Below are 17,112 nucleotides of genomic sequence, written 5' to 3' on the forward strand. Positions count from 1 at the left end.
CTGGCCTGTTAAGAGTTAGAAAGGGTACGATGCACAAAACTTTTAAGAATGTATGTTGACCAAGACAAACTGGAAAGGCCATGTAACTAATCTCTCCCAGAAACTCACTTCTGCATGTTTTGCTCTGAGAATCATTTCTAATGATCGCTTCTCTGATGGTGCTAGAATGGCCGATTTTAGTTACTTCCAGTCACCTGTAGCTTATGGAATAGTTTTCTGAGGTAACATTAATAGTTGATTAAAGGGTCATTCCACATCAAAGGAACCAGTATTACAAACTGTCCCCACTTTACGATCTCCAAATATAATGAAATATGTTGTAAAGGTTCTATATTGTCTTTGAAGGTTGTATACCAAATTTCAGTTCAGTACCTTCAGTGGTTGAATTTTTTGAGGCTTTTAAAGAGAGAGTACTCACCTTTGCAACACACATAAAGGTGCAAATGTGCCAAGTTTGATACACATTTTTAAAAGTTCTGGCAAACATTTGGTAATTTGCTTTAATATGCTGAATCACACCATGGCAAAAATTAGGGATTTAGTCACTCTTAAATATAGATAAATCCTCTAAGGTGGCTAAAAAATTCGTTGTGCAATTCTGAGAGCCAAAGTTTGACCGACCACTGCTACTATTCATATGAATCAATCACACCACAAAACTACATAGGATTATTCCCACATATAGTGTCTATATATGGATCAAATTTAATTATCATTGGACACCTAGATGGAATGATATGCATCTGCAACATTGACCAAAATTTTTTATGTGCAAGTTTTAGGGTGTTTTCTACATCTACATCTACATTTATACTTCGCAAGCCAGCCAACGGTGTGTGGCGGAGGGCACTTTACGTGCCACTGTCATTACCTCCCTTTCCTGTTCCAGTCGCGTATGGTTCGCGGGAAGAACGACTGTCTGAAAGCCTCCGTGCGCGCTCTAATCTCTCTAATTTTACATTCGTGATCTCCTCGGGAGGTATAAGTACGGGGAAGCAATATATTCGATACCTCATCCAGAAATGCACCCTCTCGAAACCTGGTGAGCAATCTACACCGCGATGCAGAGCGCCTCTCTTGCAGAGTCTGCCACTTGAGTTTATTAAACATCTCCGTAACGCTATCACAGTTACCAAATAACCCTGTGACGAAACGCGCCGCTCTTCTTTGGATCTTCTCTATCTCCTCCGTCAAACCGATCTGGTATGGATCCCACACTGATGAGCAATACTCAAGTATAGGTCAAACGAGTGTTTTGTAAGCCACCTCCTTTGTTGATGGACTACATTTTCTAAGCACTCTCCCAATGAATCTCAACCTGGTACCCGCCTTACCAACAATTAATTTTATATGATCATTCCACTTCAAATCGTTTCGCACGCATACTCCCAGATATTTTACAGAAGTAACTGCTACCAGTGTTTGTCCCGCTATCATATAATCATACAATAAAGGATCCTTCTTTCTATGTATTCGCAATACATTACATTTGTCTATGTTAAGGGACAGTTGCCACTCCCTGCACCAAGTGCCTATCCGCTGCAGATCTTCCTGCATTTCGCTACAATTTTCTAATGCTGCAACTTCTCTGTATACTACAGCATCATCCGCGAAAAGCTGCATGGAACTTCCGACACTATCTACTAGGTCATTTATATATATTGTGAAAAGCAATGGTCCCATAACACTGCCCTGTGGCACGCCAGAAGTTACTTTAACGTCTGTAGACGTCTCTCATTGATAACAACATGCTGTGTTCTGTTTGCTAAAAGCTCTTCAATCCAGCCACACAGCTGGTCTGATATTCCGTAGGCTCTTACTTTGTTTATCAGGCGACAGTGCGGAACTGTATCGAACGCCTTCCGGAAGTCAAGAAAAATAGCATCTACCTGGGAGCCTGTATCTAATATTTTCTGGGTCTCATGAACAAATAAAGCGAGTTGGGTCTCACACGATTGCTGTTTCCGGAATCCATGTTGATTCCTACATAGTAGATTCTGGGTTTCCAAAAACGACATGATACTCGAGCAAAAAACATGTTCTAAAATTCTACAACAGATCGACGTCAGAGATATAGGTCTATAGTTTTGCGCATCTGCTCGACGACCCTTCTTGAAGACTGGGACTACCTGTGCTCTTTTCCAATCATTTGGAACCCTCCGTTCCTCTAGAGACTTGCGGTACACGGCTGTTAGAAGGGGGGCAAGTTATTTCGCATACTCTGTGTAGAATCGAATTGGTATCCCGTCAGGTCCAGTGGACTTTCCTCTATTGAGTGATTCCAGTTGCTTTTCTATTCCTTGGACACTTATTTCGATGTCAGCCATTTTTTCGTTTGTGCGAGGATTTAGAGAAGGAACTGCAGTGCGGTCTTCCTCTGTGAAACAGCTTTGGAAAAAGGTGTTTAGTATTTCAGCTTTACGCGTGTCATCCTCTGTTTCAACGCCATCATCATCCCGGAGTGTCTGGATATGCTGTTTCCAGCCACTTACTGATTTAACGTAAGACCAGAACTTCCTAGGATTTTCTGTCAAGTCGGTACATAGAATTTTATTTTCAAATTCACTGAACGCTTCACGCATAGCCCTCCTTACACTAACTTTGACATCGTTTAGCTTCTGTTTGTCTGAGAGGTTTTGGCTGCGTTTAAACTTGGAGTGAAGCTCTCTTTGCTTTCGCAGTAGTTTCCTAACTTTGTTGTTGTACCATGGTGGGTTTTTCCCGTCCCTCACAGTTTTGAGGGGGCAATCTTTCAATTGTGTCTCGTTCAATTCCCCCCCCCCCCCCCTTTTTTTCTTGCCACAGATGAAAAGTGCATGCTTTAAGCTTTTAAAGCTATATTGTTTAATTTCTGGATCTTGCATTTTGATGAGAAAGAATATCTACCAAAGGTAGGGAAACTGAATTATCAATAAATGTACAAAAAATTAACACTGTTTGCAACTGTAAATCAAATATGTATAACTTGTAGTATATCTTAATAGTAGAAGATCTGCGTGTGGTTTAGGGAATGTAACTATGTTAACAAGAAGTACTTTTATATTATTTTACAGTACAGAATATACATATAATGAAACCGCATAAAATGATCTTAACGTTACAAAATCTAGATGATAACATGAAATGCTACGCCGCTTTAGAATATTTTATCCCTACAATACATAGTGGTTCATATACGCACTGTCACAGTTTCCTTGGGCATTACAGAGCAGCAATAGTATTTTAAGGCTCTATACTCGCTATTATACACTGTTGAATCACACTACTTGGCTGCTTTCATTATTGGTAATTTTCTCAGTGGCAATCTTCTGTGTGGCGTTATCTTTGGTATTGACATTGTAAAGTTGTAGTGTTGAGTACTGAGTCAATCATGTATAATCGTTGTTCTGGCTGAATCTGTTACAAGTAAATTACAAAAACTGAGATTTTAAGAGAATGATTGATATGAATCACCGTGTGTAACAGCATCTTCCATTATGCTTCAAACCAGGATATTCATGAGCTTTCAAAAATAATTGTTACAGGTTAATAAACTGTTGTATAAAATGAATGAAGAGACCCATGAGCTCTGGTACTGTGGTGGATCAGATGCAGCTGATTGTCATAAGTCGCCTCCATTCTACTGTGGCAAAAGTCACCTACAACCATTTAGGGACAGGTCACCAATGGACAAGGAGCTTCTATGGCATAGTTCTGGGCTTTATTCTACTGGAGAAGATCGAATTTGTTCATACTGTAATGCCTTGTCATTGACAAAATTTTAATTTCTTCAGAATACATGCTGCAACCAATTTTGTAAAGAAAAACATGTAACCAAGGAAGTTTTAACACCAATAACCATTGCATATCTGATAGGTTGAAGTTGCTGACTAATGAAGTGTTAAAAGCTGGTAAGAAAATTTGTGCCAAATATAGACATGAATGGCCCAAAATGAATCACCCCACCAGGATAAGCAAGAATCAGCATCCACTGAAGACATGGATGTTGTTTATGCTTGCTTTACTGCTAATACTTTATTATAGTCATCACTTCAAAAGTCACCATCAAAGGTTCAATGGAGCAGCAAAAGGGATTCATTGGGACACACAAAGTGCAAAGTTCTGAAAGCCCAACGCAGCCTTACTAAGATAATTGCCACAGCTGTTGGTGTGAGCCATGCAGATATTGCTGAAGGGTCAATCCGTACCAAGTAGTCCAGCACTGGTTGCTTGACCATCTCAGAAAAAAATTATATTTGCTGGGTGAATTCCCCAATGTTTCGTAGTTACAAAAATATTTTTCTAAAAATTTATTTAAAACGGCAGCCATATTTGTTCTAGGCCGCATGCATTTTTTCGTACTTGCAAGCATCTACATTTTTTTACAATTATTCAGTAGTGGATTTTCCTAAGCCTTTCAGATAAAATGCATTTAGTTCAACACACTCTGGGCTACAAATTAACATCATTATCACTTAGATGAATGAATTCTTTAATATATTTTTAATAGTTCAAAGTTATCAGCCGTAAATTAAAAAAACTCAATTTTTGAACAGTAGTTTTCCAAAGAAAGATTAATTTCTCAGCTTTAATATTTTTCCTGCTATTGCACTGAATAGTACAGTTACTTTTTATAGAGTATCAATGGTGAGCAACTTACACTTAAAAATATACACTATTTTTAAAAATGGTTTTTTTTTTAATTTTCCATTTTGTGGCCTGCAATATCTTTGCTTGGGGGACCAGATAAAAATCTGATTGTTGTCTTCCCCCTTACACCAACAATTGTTTACTTACACTTATTTAGCTAAACAATCTTGAAGTGTGCAGTTGGAAAATGGTGTCTCAGTGTTCTGTTGGTGTTATTATCTTATTGATCTTCTCAAAATTTTGTGAGTTCAGGCCAAAATGGTGTACTGCCATTGGTGCTTCTGGATCACATTCAGTATATATATACGTGCAATTCATCAAAATGTGAAATTAATGTTGGCTTCAGCAGCATCTTTCCAAGATGACTACAAGGATTTGATAGAAAAAAACTGTATGCAGTTTTGCATCAAAAGATTGTGTGTTGCAATGTTGTGAGGCACGTCCAAAACACTGCAACTAGAGGCTTTTCTTGAAGAAACAATGGAATACAAGCAATTGAGCCATACTGACAGACACACATTGGAGACACGTCAGAAGATTTAATGGAGGGACTGATTTTGAAAACTACCTTAGCAGCTGAAAGGAAATCTTGTATAAAATGAATTAATTATATAGATAGATATTGCTGAGAATTATTCATTTGATGTTCACGATGCTGTGCAAGGATTTCATTGGGAGAATAGCTAGACCACACTACATCCATTTGTTGTCTATTTTGGTGGCAAAGAGTATCGAAGTATCACGATTAGTATAAGCAGCAACTGTCTCTGTCGTAATGCCATTGCTGTCCGTGCCTTTCAAATAACGTTAATAGCATATTTAAAGACAAAGACTGAAAACATTAAGAGCATATATTTCTTTAGTGACAGTTTAGCAGCTCATTATAAGAATTTCAAAACTTTCATCAATACAAAAAGGATTTTGCCATCACTGCCAAATGGATTTTTTTTTTAACAAGCCATGGTAAATTGCCTTGTGAGGGCATTGTGGGAACAGCAAAAAGACTAGTATCTCATGCTAGTTTATGGGGGCCGTCAGATAACCAAATATTGACTCCATATGATTTGTTCAAATTCTGTGTGATAGTATTCCAGCCATAGTTTTTTATGTGCCAAAAGAAGAAATTGAAAAAATTTAGCCTGGCCAAGATACAAAGTTGCCAGGAGAGAGACAATTGCTGGAACAAGAGAAAATCATAAATTTTAGCCAATTAATTGTAATCAGACCAAAGTAAGCAGAGTTTCCAATGATGTCACAGCATTCACATTTATTGCCGTTGAAGCAGATGAAGAAATTCCAGCTGTATCAATTGCTAGTTTACAACCAAGATAGTAAGTTGCATATATGTATGACAATTTTTGGTGGGTTGGAAACGTATATGAAGTTTTACATGAACAACAAGATTTCATCAGCTTTATGCACCTAAATGGTTCTGCTTGTTCCTTATACTGGCCAATTGCTAGACACCAGCTGGATTCCTGAGCAACATATGTTCATGACTTTACACACACCATCACAATCTGTCTTTGACAAAACTGTAGAACTGTTTAATCAAAATTGGAACTGGCTTTTTAGTGTTTTTATCTTGCAAATTTGCTGCATTGGGTATTATACTTATTTTAATGGCATGTGTTACATTGATATTGGAAATTGATTTATATAGCTAATCGAATAAAAAGAGTAATTACAAGTAGTGTTGTGAGATTTAATGAGCAACATATTTAACTTTTCAATGTTCTCAAAATTCTAAAATAATAACTTTTGAAAGGTATTCTTACTCATCAAAATGCAAGATTCAGAAATTAAACAATATACTTTTGAAAGCTAATATGTTCTTTCCAGCTGTGGCAAATAAAAATAAAAAATTTATTAAAAAAAAAAGGAGTAGGCACCCAATGTTAATTAAATTTGATACATATATAGACATTATGGGTGGGAATAACACTATGACGTTTTGGTGTGATTGGTTTATACGAAAACTAGCAGTGGTCGGTCAAACCTTGACTCTCAGAATTGCACGATGAATTTCTAGGCACTTTTGAGGCTTGCATTTATATTAGGTGTGGCTAAATCCCTACTTTTTGCCTTTATGTGATTCAGCATACAAAGTTATCTATATATATTAAAGCAAATGACCAAATGTTTGCCAGAAATTTTAAAAAAATTAGTAAACTTGGCACATTTGCACCCTCATATGTGATGAGGAGGTGAGTAGCCTCTCTTTAAAAGCCCCTAAAAATTCAACCACTGAAGGTACTGAACTGAACTTTGGTACTTATACCCATCAAAGGTCATACAGATCCTTCACACCAAATTTCATTAAATCTGGATATGGTCGTTTGGGGACCTATGAATTTATACTTTGGGGAAAGGGCTATTCGAATCTTGTCACTTAGGCTAGGGCTAACTGCAAGCCCCAATTTAAAAAGTTTGTGTTCACTTACTGTACCCTCCTTGTACATACACGAAAGTGGGTTGATTACGAGAGCTCGACTTGGTGACCTGCTAACCAACTCTGCTTACTGAATACTCTAACTGCATGACCCTCCATACAAAATGAGTTAGAACAACCCTAACTGAAAGACTTATGAATTACTTTGGTGCCATTCGTTATAATGCACTGCCAACATACATAAAGATGTCGCAAATGGAAAGTTCCTTTAAATCAGAGTTAAAATCATTTCTTCTCAAGAAATGTTTCTACAACGTAAGTGAATATGTTAGCCTACAGGATTACCAGGCCCTCATTCACTGTTAGATTCTTTTAATTCTGTTAACTGATGTCGAGGGGCACGAAAGGAAAGCAGCAGTTGAGAAGGGAGTGAGACATGGTTGTAGCCTATCCCTGATGTTATTCAATCAGTAAAGGAAACAAAAGAAAAATTTGGAATATGAATTAAAATCCATAAAGAAGAAATAAAAAATTTGCAGTTTGCCAATGACATTGTAATTCTGTCAGAGACAGAAAAGGACCTGGAAGAGCAGTTGAATAGAATGGACAGTGTCTTGAAAGGAGGATATGAGATGAACATTGTTGTTGTTGTTGTTGTTGTTGTTGTTATTGTGGTCTTCAGTCCTGAGACTGGTTTGATGCAGCTCTCCATGCTACTCTATCCTGGGCAAGCTTCTTCATCTCCCAGTACATACTGCAGCCTACATCCCTATGAATCTGCTTAGTGTATTCATCTCTTGGTCTCCCTCTATGACTTTTACCCTCCACTACTAAATTTGTGATCCCTTGATGCCTCAGAACATGTCCTGCCAACCGATCCCTTCTTCTAGTCAAGTTGTGCCACAAACTCCTCTTCTCCCCAATCCTGCTCAGTACCTCCTCATTAGTTATGTGATCCACCCATCTAATCTTCAGCATTCTTCTGTAGCACCACATTTCGAAAGCTTCTATTCTCTTCTTGTCCAAACTACTTATCATCCATGTTCCACTTCCATACATGGCTACACGCCATACAAATACTTTCAGAAACGACTTTCTGACACTTAAATCTATACTCGATGTTAACAAATTTCTCTTCTTCAGAAACACTTTCCTTGCCATTGCCAGTCCACATTTTATATCCTCTCTACTTCGACCATCATCAGTTATTTTGCTCCCCAAATAGCAAAAGATGCCTCATTTCCTAATCTAATTCCCTCAGCATCATCCGACTTAATTAGACTACATTCCTTTATCCTCGTTTTGCTCTTGTTGATGTTCATCTTATATCCTCCTTTCAAGACACTGTCCATTCCGTTCAACTGCTCTTCCAAGTCCTTTGCTGTCTCTGACAGAATTACAATGTCATCGGTGAACCTCAAAGGTTTAATTTCTTCTCCATGGATTTTAATACCTACTCCGCATTTTTCTTTTGTTTCCTTTACTGCTTGCTCAATATACAGATTAAACAACATCGGGGAGAGGCTACAACCCTGTCTTACTCCCTTCCCAACCACTGCTTCCCTTTCATGTCCCTCAACTCTTATAACTGCCATCTGGTTTCTGTACGAATTGTAAATAGCCTTTCGCTCCCTGTATTTTAGTCCTGCCACCTTTAGAATTTGAAAGAGAGTATTCCAGTCAACATTGTCAAAAGCTTTCTCTAAGTCTACAAATGCTAGAAACGTAGTTTTGCCTTTTCTTAATCTAGCTTCTAAAATAAGTCGTAGGGTCAGTATTGCCTCACGTGCTCCCATATTTCTAGGGAATCCAAACTGATCTTCCCCAAGGTCGGCTTCTACCAATTCTTCCATTCGTCTGTAAAGAATTCGCGTTAGTATTTTGCAGCCGTGACTTATTAAACTGATAGTTTGGTAATTTTCACATCTGTCAACGCCTGCTTTCTTTGGGATTGGAATTATTATATTCTTCTTGAAGTCTGGGGGTATTTCGCCTGTCTCATACATCTTGCTCACCAGATGGTAGAGTTTTGTCAGGACTGGCTCTCCCAAGGCTGTCAGTAGTTCTAATGGAATGTTGTCTACTCCCGGGGCCTTGTTTCGACTCAGGTCTTTCAGTGCTCTGTCAAACTCTTCACGCAGTATCGTATCTTCCATTTCATCTTCATCTACATCCTCTTCCATTTCCATAATATAGTCCTCAAGTACATCACCCTTTTATAGACCCTCTATATACTACTTCCACCTTTCTGCTTTCCATTCTTTGCTTAGAACTGGGTTTCCATCTGAGCTCTTGATATTCATACAAGTCGTTCTCTTATCTCCAAACGTCTCTTTCATTTTCCTGTAGGCAGTATCTATCTTATCTCTAGTGAGATAAGCCTGTACATCCTTACATTTGTCCTCTAGCCATGCCTGCTTAGCCATTTTGCACTTCCTGTCGACCTCATTTTTGAGATGTTTTTATTCCTTTTTGCCTGCTTCATTTACTGCATTTTTGTATTTTCTCCTTTCGTAAGTTAAATTCAATATTTCTTCTGTCACCCAAGGATTTCTATTAGCCCTCGTCTTTTTACCTACTTGATCCTCTGCTGCTTTCACTACTTCATCCTGCAAAGCTACCCATTCTTCTTCTACTGTATTTCTTTCCCCCATTCTTGTCAATTGTTCCCCTATGCTCTCCCTGAAACTCTGTACAATCTCTGGCTTAGTCAGTTTATCCAGGTCCCATCTCCTTAAATTCCCACCTTTTTGCAGTTTCTTCAGTTTTAATCTACGGTTCATAACCAATAGATTGTGGTCAGAGTCCACATCTGCTCCTGGAAATGTCTTACAATTTAAAACCTGGTTCCAAAATCTCTGTCTTACTATTATATAATCTATCTGAAACCTGTCAGTATCTCCAGGCTTCTTCCATGTATACAACCTTCTTTTGTGATTCTTGAACCAAGTGTTAGCTATGATTAAGTTGTGCTCTGTGCAAAATTCCACCAAGCGGCTTCCTCTTTCATTTCTTACCCCCAATCCATATTCACCTACTACGTTTCCTTCTCTCCCTTTTCCTACTACCGAATTCCAGTCAGCCATGACTATTAAATTTTCGTCTCCCTTCAGTATCTGAATAATTTCTCTTATCTCATCACACATTTCTTCAATTTCTTCGTCATCTGCAGAGCTAGTTGGCAAATAGACTTGTACTACTGTCGTAGGCGTGGGCTTCGTGTCTGTCTTGGCCACAACAATGCGTTCGTTGTGCTGTTTGTAGTAGCTTACCCGCATTCCTATTGTTTTATTCATTATTAAACCTACTCCTGCAGGAGATGAACATCAACAAGAGCAAAATGAGTATAATGGAATGTAGTCAAATTAAATCAGATGATGCTGAGGGAATTAGTTTAGGAAATGAGACATTTAAGTAGTAAATGAGTTTTGTTATTTGAGTGCAAAACAACTGAAGATGGTTGAAGTTGAGAGGATATTAAATGTAGACTGGCAATGGCAAGGAAAGTGTTTCTGAAGAAGAGGAACTTGTTAACATTCATTACAGATTTAAATGTCACGAAGTCATTTCTGAAAGTATTTGTGTGCAGTGTAGCCATGTATGGAAGCGAAACATGGGTGATAAATAGTTTAGACAAGAAGAGAATAGAAGCTTTCGAAATGTGGTGCTACAGAAGAATGCTGAAGATTAGATGGGTAGATCACATAACTAATGAGGAGATAATAGAATTTGGGAGAAGAGGAATGTGTGGCACAACTTGACTAGAAGATGGGATCGGTTGGTAGGAAATGTTCTGAGGCATCAAGGGATCACCAATTTAGTATTGGAGGGTAGCATGGAGGGTAAAAACAATAGAGGGAGACCAAGAGATGAATACACTAAGCAAATTCAGAAGGATGTAGGTTGCAGTAGGTACTTGGAGATGAAGAAGCTCGCACAGTATAGAGTAGCATGGAGGGCTGCATCAAACCAGTCTCTGGACTGGGACAACAACAGCAACTGATGTACCACTGGTGCTATGTTTGTCTTTGCAAAGAATGTTTCTGCTGTTGGTTTTCTGTTTCCTCTGTTTCAGATGCATTGTGATACACTTCCACTGAGAAGGGATTTGCTGCTAGCCTAACTGTGATGGTTATAGTGTCTCTAGGTTTTCATGTGCTCATGCTTTACACTTTAGCAGTGCTACATAATTTGCTCATAAGTTTTATTTTTCAATGGATGTTTTAAATTAAAGTTTCATGATTTACCTACATCACTGTTAACTTATTGCACATTTTGTAATTTTCTACAGCATTATGTAGTTTGTTCAGGTGTTTTCACTTTTTCAGTTTATTTACTTAGTGTGCACACTGCACTGACAATGCAGATGATGTATTTTGTGATTCAATTTCCAATCATCTACTGAGCAAGGTGGATACCACAATCTTAATGTACTGGACTCACATTTAGGAGAACTGGGGTTTATTTCTTGCCTGGCCAGTCTGACTTGGTTTTCCATGGCTCCCCCTTGTTGCTAAGGTAAATGCTGGATGTTTCCTTCAATTAGGTCATAGCGATTTCCTGTCTTATCCTATTTTGTTAGTGTTAAGTTTCTAACATGTCTGACACTGCTGTACTACCATGATCTACGGACAACTAAATAAATACCTAAAATAAATCAAGAAAATGACCATTCACTTCATGACTGTTATCTATGTTTTCTGCAGGATATTATGACACTGCTTGAAACTGATGTTAGAGAACTGGAAAATGGGTAAGTTACATCTGTTGAACTGGGAAGAATAATAAAGGACCGTAAGTGCAAGCTAGAGAGTGGGAACCAAGACATGTTCTTAGGAAAGAAAATTCATGAAATTCTGGAAGTAACAGCGAAATCAAAGAGGCTGAGTTTTGAAAATATTGCACAATGTTTTTTGGCATGTTGCTTTGATTATTTGTGCCGAAACTATGGGTTTTCTGAGAACAATGTGTTCAATGAATAAGAAGTTTTTCACCTGCATTAGCAGTATGTTTCTTTACCAATAAATTGAATCTCAGGCTGGATGAAGGTCAGCTATATAATGAATTCTGTGATTTGCAGAGTGCGTATGCTAGACTTGATAGAAGTAAAGCAGATGACCAGAACTAAATAGATTTCATTAAGCTTGGACCCCCTCTCCTATTTCCAACTGCTTAGGCTTAAATGATACATATTTTCAATTCCTATTAGTAAATCATTTGCTGAAAGAATCTTCAGTATGATGATAAGGGTACAACAAATTGATTACATTAATGATAAATCTTGTAGTAAACTGCCTTCATTCCACACGACTGAAAAGTTGTTTAAGCCCATGGTTTCTTCCAAGACGGCATCCCTAAGCACACATACTGAGGAAAGTATAAGCATCAAGAATCTACTGGGTGGCACTAACGTCATAGAAAGAGTTGCATATGAGGGGTGGTTAAATTTTTAATTACCATCTGAAAAAATAAAGTACATAAACAATTTTTTGCTTGTTTGCAGGTGCCAGCCTGCAGTCCTGATACACATTTAAATCTTGCACTACTGTGCCATCTATCATACGTAGGTGCCACCCATTGGGTTCCGTAACTGTGAAAACCCATTCAAAAAGCCTACTAGATCAAGGCAGCACCTGTGTCAAGCCAATCCAGACTTTCATAACTGCGTAATCATCATGAGTGTGTGTGTGGTATATCGCTACAACCCCAAGAAAAGGAGTATAGCAACCAGTGGAAATGTGTGACTATCACTGCAAAAAAAAGCAGACCCAACCATCATCGGGTAATTTTCCTCATAGTGGGAGCCAGAGCTAAAAATTTAATAAAACATGGTGTCATTTCCACTTCTGCTGTATTTTTTCATTGTTTCACAACTTGTTTAGCTGCTTTTCATGCCATTATAAAGTGATTTTATGCAGCACAAAAATGGTGCTTTCTGTATTATCATGTCTCTAAATTTGTGTGGTCTATTCACTTTGGTTTACATATGCTTTCCTGTTGGTTTGACAGCTGCCATTTCATCACATATGGCCCATTTTTCTAATGCCAACATTTGAGAATGGCCCAGAAGGCAGAAACTAGTTGTCAAGCAATAAAATAAGTAGAGTAAAAGTGAAACATGCCGTCTTCTTTTAATCATCAGGAAAGGAATTGCTGACTCTTTTTTGGTGGTGGTGGTGGTGGTGGTGGTGGGGGGGGGGGGGGGGGTGTACTGACACGGTGCGTTGCTAACACACTATGCTTTTCAGTGGCAAACTGCCACAGGAGCATATTATTGAAATATCCTGTTGAGGCAATCGGAGGTTGTCAAAACAAAGTAGTGTCAGAAGTTGTCCAAGCAGGCATTTCCACTATATCTCAATGCCCCTGCTCATTCTGCACAGGACACATTCACACACGCTGATTCTTTGGACTATCAAATTTTTCCTCCCCATCCTCTGTATTTACCCAAAATGGCATCCACTGACCTCTTCCTCTTTCCACAGAAGAAAAAAATCATTGTGTAGCAGGCATTTATGGGGCAGTGATGCGATTTTTGATGTGGAACATTTCCTGAATAATCACAACGGAGGCATCAACAATCAGGGTATCTGATGAATCAATCACCACTGGCAAAGTCTGTCATAGTGACGGCTGAATATGTAGAAAAGGACTAACACACTTGTCAAGTTTCATGGTTGCTTTGTATTTTTTCAGGTGATAATTAAAACTTCAGACTACCCCTTGTAATATAGTATGAGGATACGACATAAATAATTGGTTCTCCCACCTCACTAGAAAACAGCAATAATAACTGTCAAAATTTTATGGAATAGCCTGATTCCGTTTAAATACATTAACCAAAGCCACTTTTCTTGTTGTGGTACGGTGTATTGAAAAAAACTGTTTCTCAGTTACAGTCCCCAAAATTGAATAATTTATCATCATCCTATTTCTTTTACCATTTGGATGTCAACATCAGCCTAGGCTTCGCTTCCAGCCAATTTATTACTACAACCCAATTTTCTGCTTTCACATTTCTTGGCTTCGCTAACTCATGACCAAATTGTCACCTTAAACCTAACCCTCAATATGTGCTACAAATCAGTCTGTCACTACAACCAAGATTGAGGGGGGATCCAATATGTAAGTTTACCCTACCATTCTCAAACCATTAATTCCTCCACAAACTAATAAAACAGACAAATGCTGCTTCTTTGAATTTGTAATCCTGTATGTCACTTAGAAAACTGGAACTTTCCCTGCTATTGCCCGGAGAACAACATATAATAAATTAATGAGGAAACAGTCCATCATTACCTTCCTAGCAAGACATGAAGCATCAAAGAATTAACTGTTTTAGTAAGAAATAACATTTTCAACCTTACTGTAAAGTACTACTAACCTGTGAGCAAAGATCTTTCGGGTGCCAACATTGAGAACCACATCACAGAGTTCACGGTGCCTTCGCAGTACATTTAACTCCGTCAGAGTAACTCTTGGATGTTTTTCCGAAGTATGTGCTAAGCGAGCAGGAGATGGTGGCCGTTCTCCTATCACCATTTCACCCATCCTGCTGCTGCGAGCTTGTTGGGCTAGATGGAGGCGCAAGGGCGGCTGGGCAGCCCAATCCCACGCAGAGTCAATCTACAACACCAACACACAGAGATTTTTGGTGGTGTCAACATTCAATAAGGCAAATTTAATTTGCCCTTAAATACAACCCTAAACAAAACGTCAATTCAAAGTAATTACATTAATTACTTAATACTACATTGGCATTATTCACTTTATTATAGAAATAACTAGGGCCTGCACATGTGGTTTGATTTTGTGATTCTGTCATGTGCTTATATTACTGTTGCTACCAATACGAGAATCTATTGACACCCAACTTACCGTTACTGTTTCAAAAGTCTAATCGTTTCCTAGTACTGGCAACTGACAACAGTTGCACATGATCATTGCAAATGAAAAGTTTTCTCTCTGTTTCAGTGTTTAGCTTGACAAAGGGTGAATAAAAAGATGAATCTGTAGTCATTGCGACCATAGTTACCGTCAATGTGTTGTCAACAAAAATATAACAATAAAAATAAGTGACATAGTTACCGGATGTTGATTCCAGTCTAACATTTACAGTCTGACAAGACTCTCCAGTAATATCTTATGACCATTTGCAAACAATTCGGAGGTGCCAATTACATTAATCGTTATATTTAAAAGGAAGAATTACATCTGTTGATTCAGTTGGGGATAATTTAACTCACCTTTGATACGTGAGTTTTTACTGTTTCTCAAAATTATGCTCCACCACTGAAATATAACAAGCACTATCGCTTGTTACAGGGACTACAAGATTTGTGATGCCGTGCATTTTAATAACTGGTTATGTGACATATTAATTTATTTTCGTCTCAATCCAAATAAACTAGCACCAGTACCACCTCTGATTTGTTGACCCTTTCGTACGAATCTTGCACATATTCTATTATCTTTGCTATTTCGATATGCATATCCCAAAGACGTAACTCCTCCCAAAAAATAATTTCAACTAGTGAAAAGAGACTAATTCTGTATCATATTAGACCCTTCCTTCTTCTCTCCTATGTAATACCTTTCCTAAGATTCTATTGTTTATTATCTGTCCTCGAGACCAAAATATACTTCAGTTTTATTAAACTCTTGTAATCGTCCTAGCCGGTTCTTAGGCGGAATAAAATAAGCCTATTGTTATATTAGCTACTTTGTTTTTCGTCTTGCTTGTCGTTGCGTATCAGAAGATCTCGTGATATTGACTTGCCTATGCGGGGTTTGAAGTACGTGTGATAAGGCGTGATCTTTGATTTGCGAGTTGTGTCATATGACAGATTGTATAGTATTTGTCATATATTTTTAAAATACCGTCAATTAACAGCCTTTTTCTGACTCATTGAAATATTAAACACTGAAGCAAGTAATATCAAGTACAAGCTTGTTATATGGAAACGTCAACTGAGGAGTAATACGTGTCTAAGCCTCTGTATTTCGCTTCGTCGCTTGGCAATTGTTTGACCGTATCATCTGCTCCGCTGTAACTGACTACATTACAGCGCTGAGAGATGGTCCGTGTGATGTATTATATTCGGTGTTTAGAGAGAACGTGATTACTTGGCAGACCTTTCAGTAATTCTTATCCTTCTTTCAGTCTTTTGCAGAAAAAATTGGTGCCCTAATGCAGAGACCAGGTCAAGATCCTGTAGCTAAAGATGACATCCCGTGGTGGATGAAATATGCAGGCCGTGGATTAGGAACCGTGGGCAGTTTAGGTACTATTGTTATACTATATAGAAGCACATTGGCGGAAGTACGGCGTACCAAATATAACAAGTTTTTTGTGTGTAATTTTCTTTACAGTTGCCATTGGGCTGGGTGTCTGGAACTGTGTTGGCATTGTAATTGGCCAAGTTGACTGCCTTATTGGTGGAATGTGGCAAATGTAAGTCAGCAGTACTTTTCTTCAGCTTGTAGTTAATAGTCATACACCGTATCGTAACTATAAATTGTAGTTCATGTAGGCATAGTTGATTATTTTGTGAAAAACATCATGTTTGCCTTTGCCAAGGATGTCTTTTACGAAATTTTACATTACCGTGTATCTCAGCTACAAGAAGTTAATCAGAGGTGACTGGTTTTCTGGTCTCGTCATTTGTTTGTGGGAGTTTAGTTCAGACATATTTTTATATGATAATTTTATGCTACCATTCAGATTTCATGTTGTTTTAAACATAATGCCTATTGAAAACTTAATGTGATTAGATTGAAATTAATATAAAATGGATAACAGCAGTTCCTGCAATAATACCAACAGAGAAATTTCACGGGATTCATACGTTTCATAGTATTTCCCAAGACACAAAATGAACATCTCAACTGTTTTGTTGCGTTGCTGTAGTGCCCAAGTGGGGTTCTAATATAAGTAACAAATATTTTAAATAAAGTCCACGCCACTTTTAGTTATTTGTTACTCTAGATCTGAGGGCTGGAAAACTCTCTTTGCATTGTCGTCGTACATAGCCCGATTTCATACTGTTTGTCACTGTAGCAGCTTTTCTGCTAGCAGCAAAATTTGTTCC

The 17,112-nt window shown here is 38.1% G+C and overlaps 2 protein-coding genes across 6 annotated transcripts in view; one reads left to right on the top strand and one right to left on the bottom strand.

Moving 5' to 3' along the window:
- LOC124616785 (kelch-like protein diablo) overlaps nt 1-15,488 on the bottom strand; it is a 75,647-nt gene extending 60,159 nt beyond the window's left edge. For both annotated transcript variants that reach the window (XR_006979884.1, XM_047145197.1), the window contains exons 1-2: nt 15,268-15,488; nt 14,406-14,647 (exon numbers count right to left, since the gene is read on the bottom strand). Coding sequence is in view for 1 of the 2 variants with exons in the window: in XM_047145197.1 (XP_047001153.1) it covers nt 14,406-14,572 (167 nt within the window). In the remaining variant the exon portion in view is untranslated. The remainder of the gene's footprint in view (nt 1-14,405; nt 14,648-15,267) is intronic.
- A 326-nt stretch (nt 15,489-15,814) lies between these two features.
- Nucleotides 15,815-17,112, top strand: part of LOC124616786 (calcium channel flower) — a 75,793-nt gene continuing 74,495 nt past the window's right edge. For 2 of the 4 annotated variants that reach the window (XM_047145201.1, XM_047145200.1), the window contains exons 1-3: nt 15,815-16,101; nt 16,185-16,305; nt 16,394-16,475. In XM_047145201.1, coding sequence (XP_047001157.1) covers nt 16,099-16,101; nt 16,185-16,305; nt 16,394-16,475 — 206 coding nt within the window. In that variant the 5' untranslated portion in view covers nt 15,815-16,098. The remainder of the gene's footprint in view (nt 16,102-16,184; nt 16,306-16,393; nt 16,476-17,112) is intronic. The other 2 variants (XM_047145199.1, XM_047145198.1) reach the window with 2 other exon arrangements.

This window comes from Schistocerca americana, chromosome 5, assembly GCF_021461395.2.
Source record: "Schistocerca americana isolate TAMUIC-IGC-003095 chromosome 5, iqSchAmer2.1, whole genome shotgun sequence".
Lineage (NCBI taxonomy): Eukaryota > Metazoa > Arthropoda > Insecta > Orthoptera > Acrididae > Schistocerca > Schistocerca americana.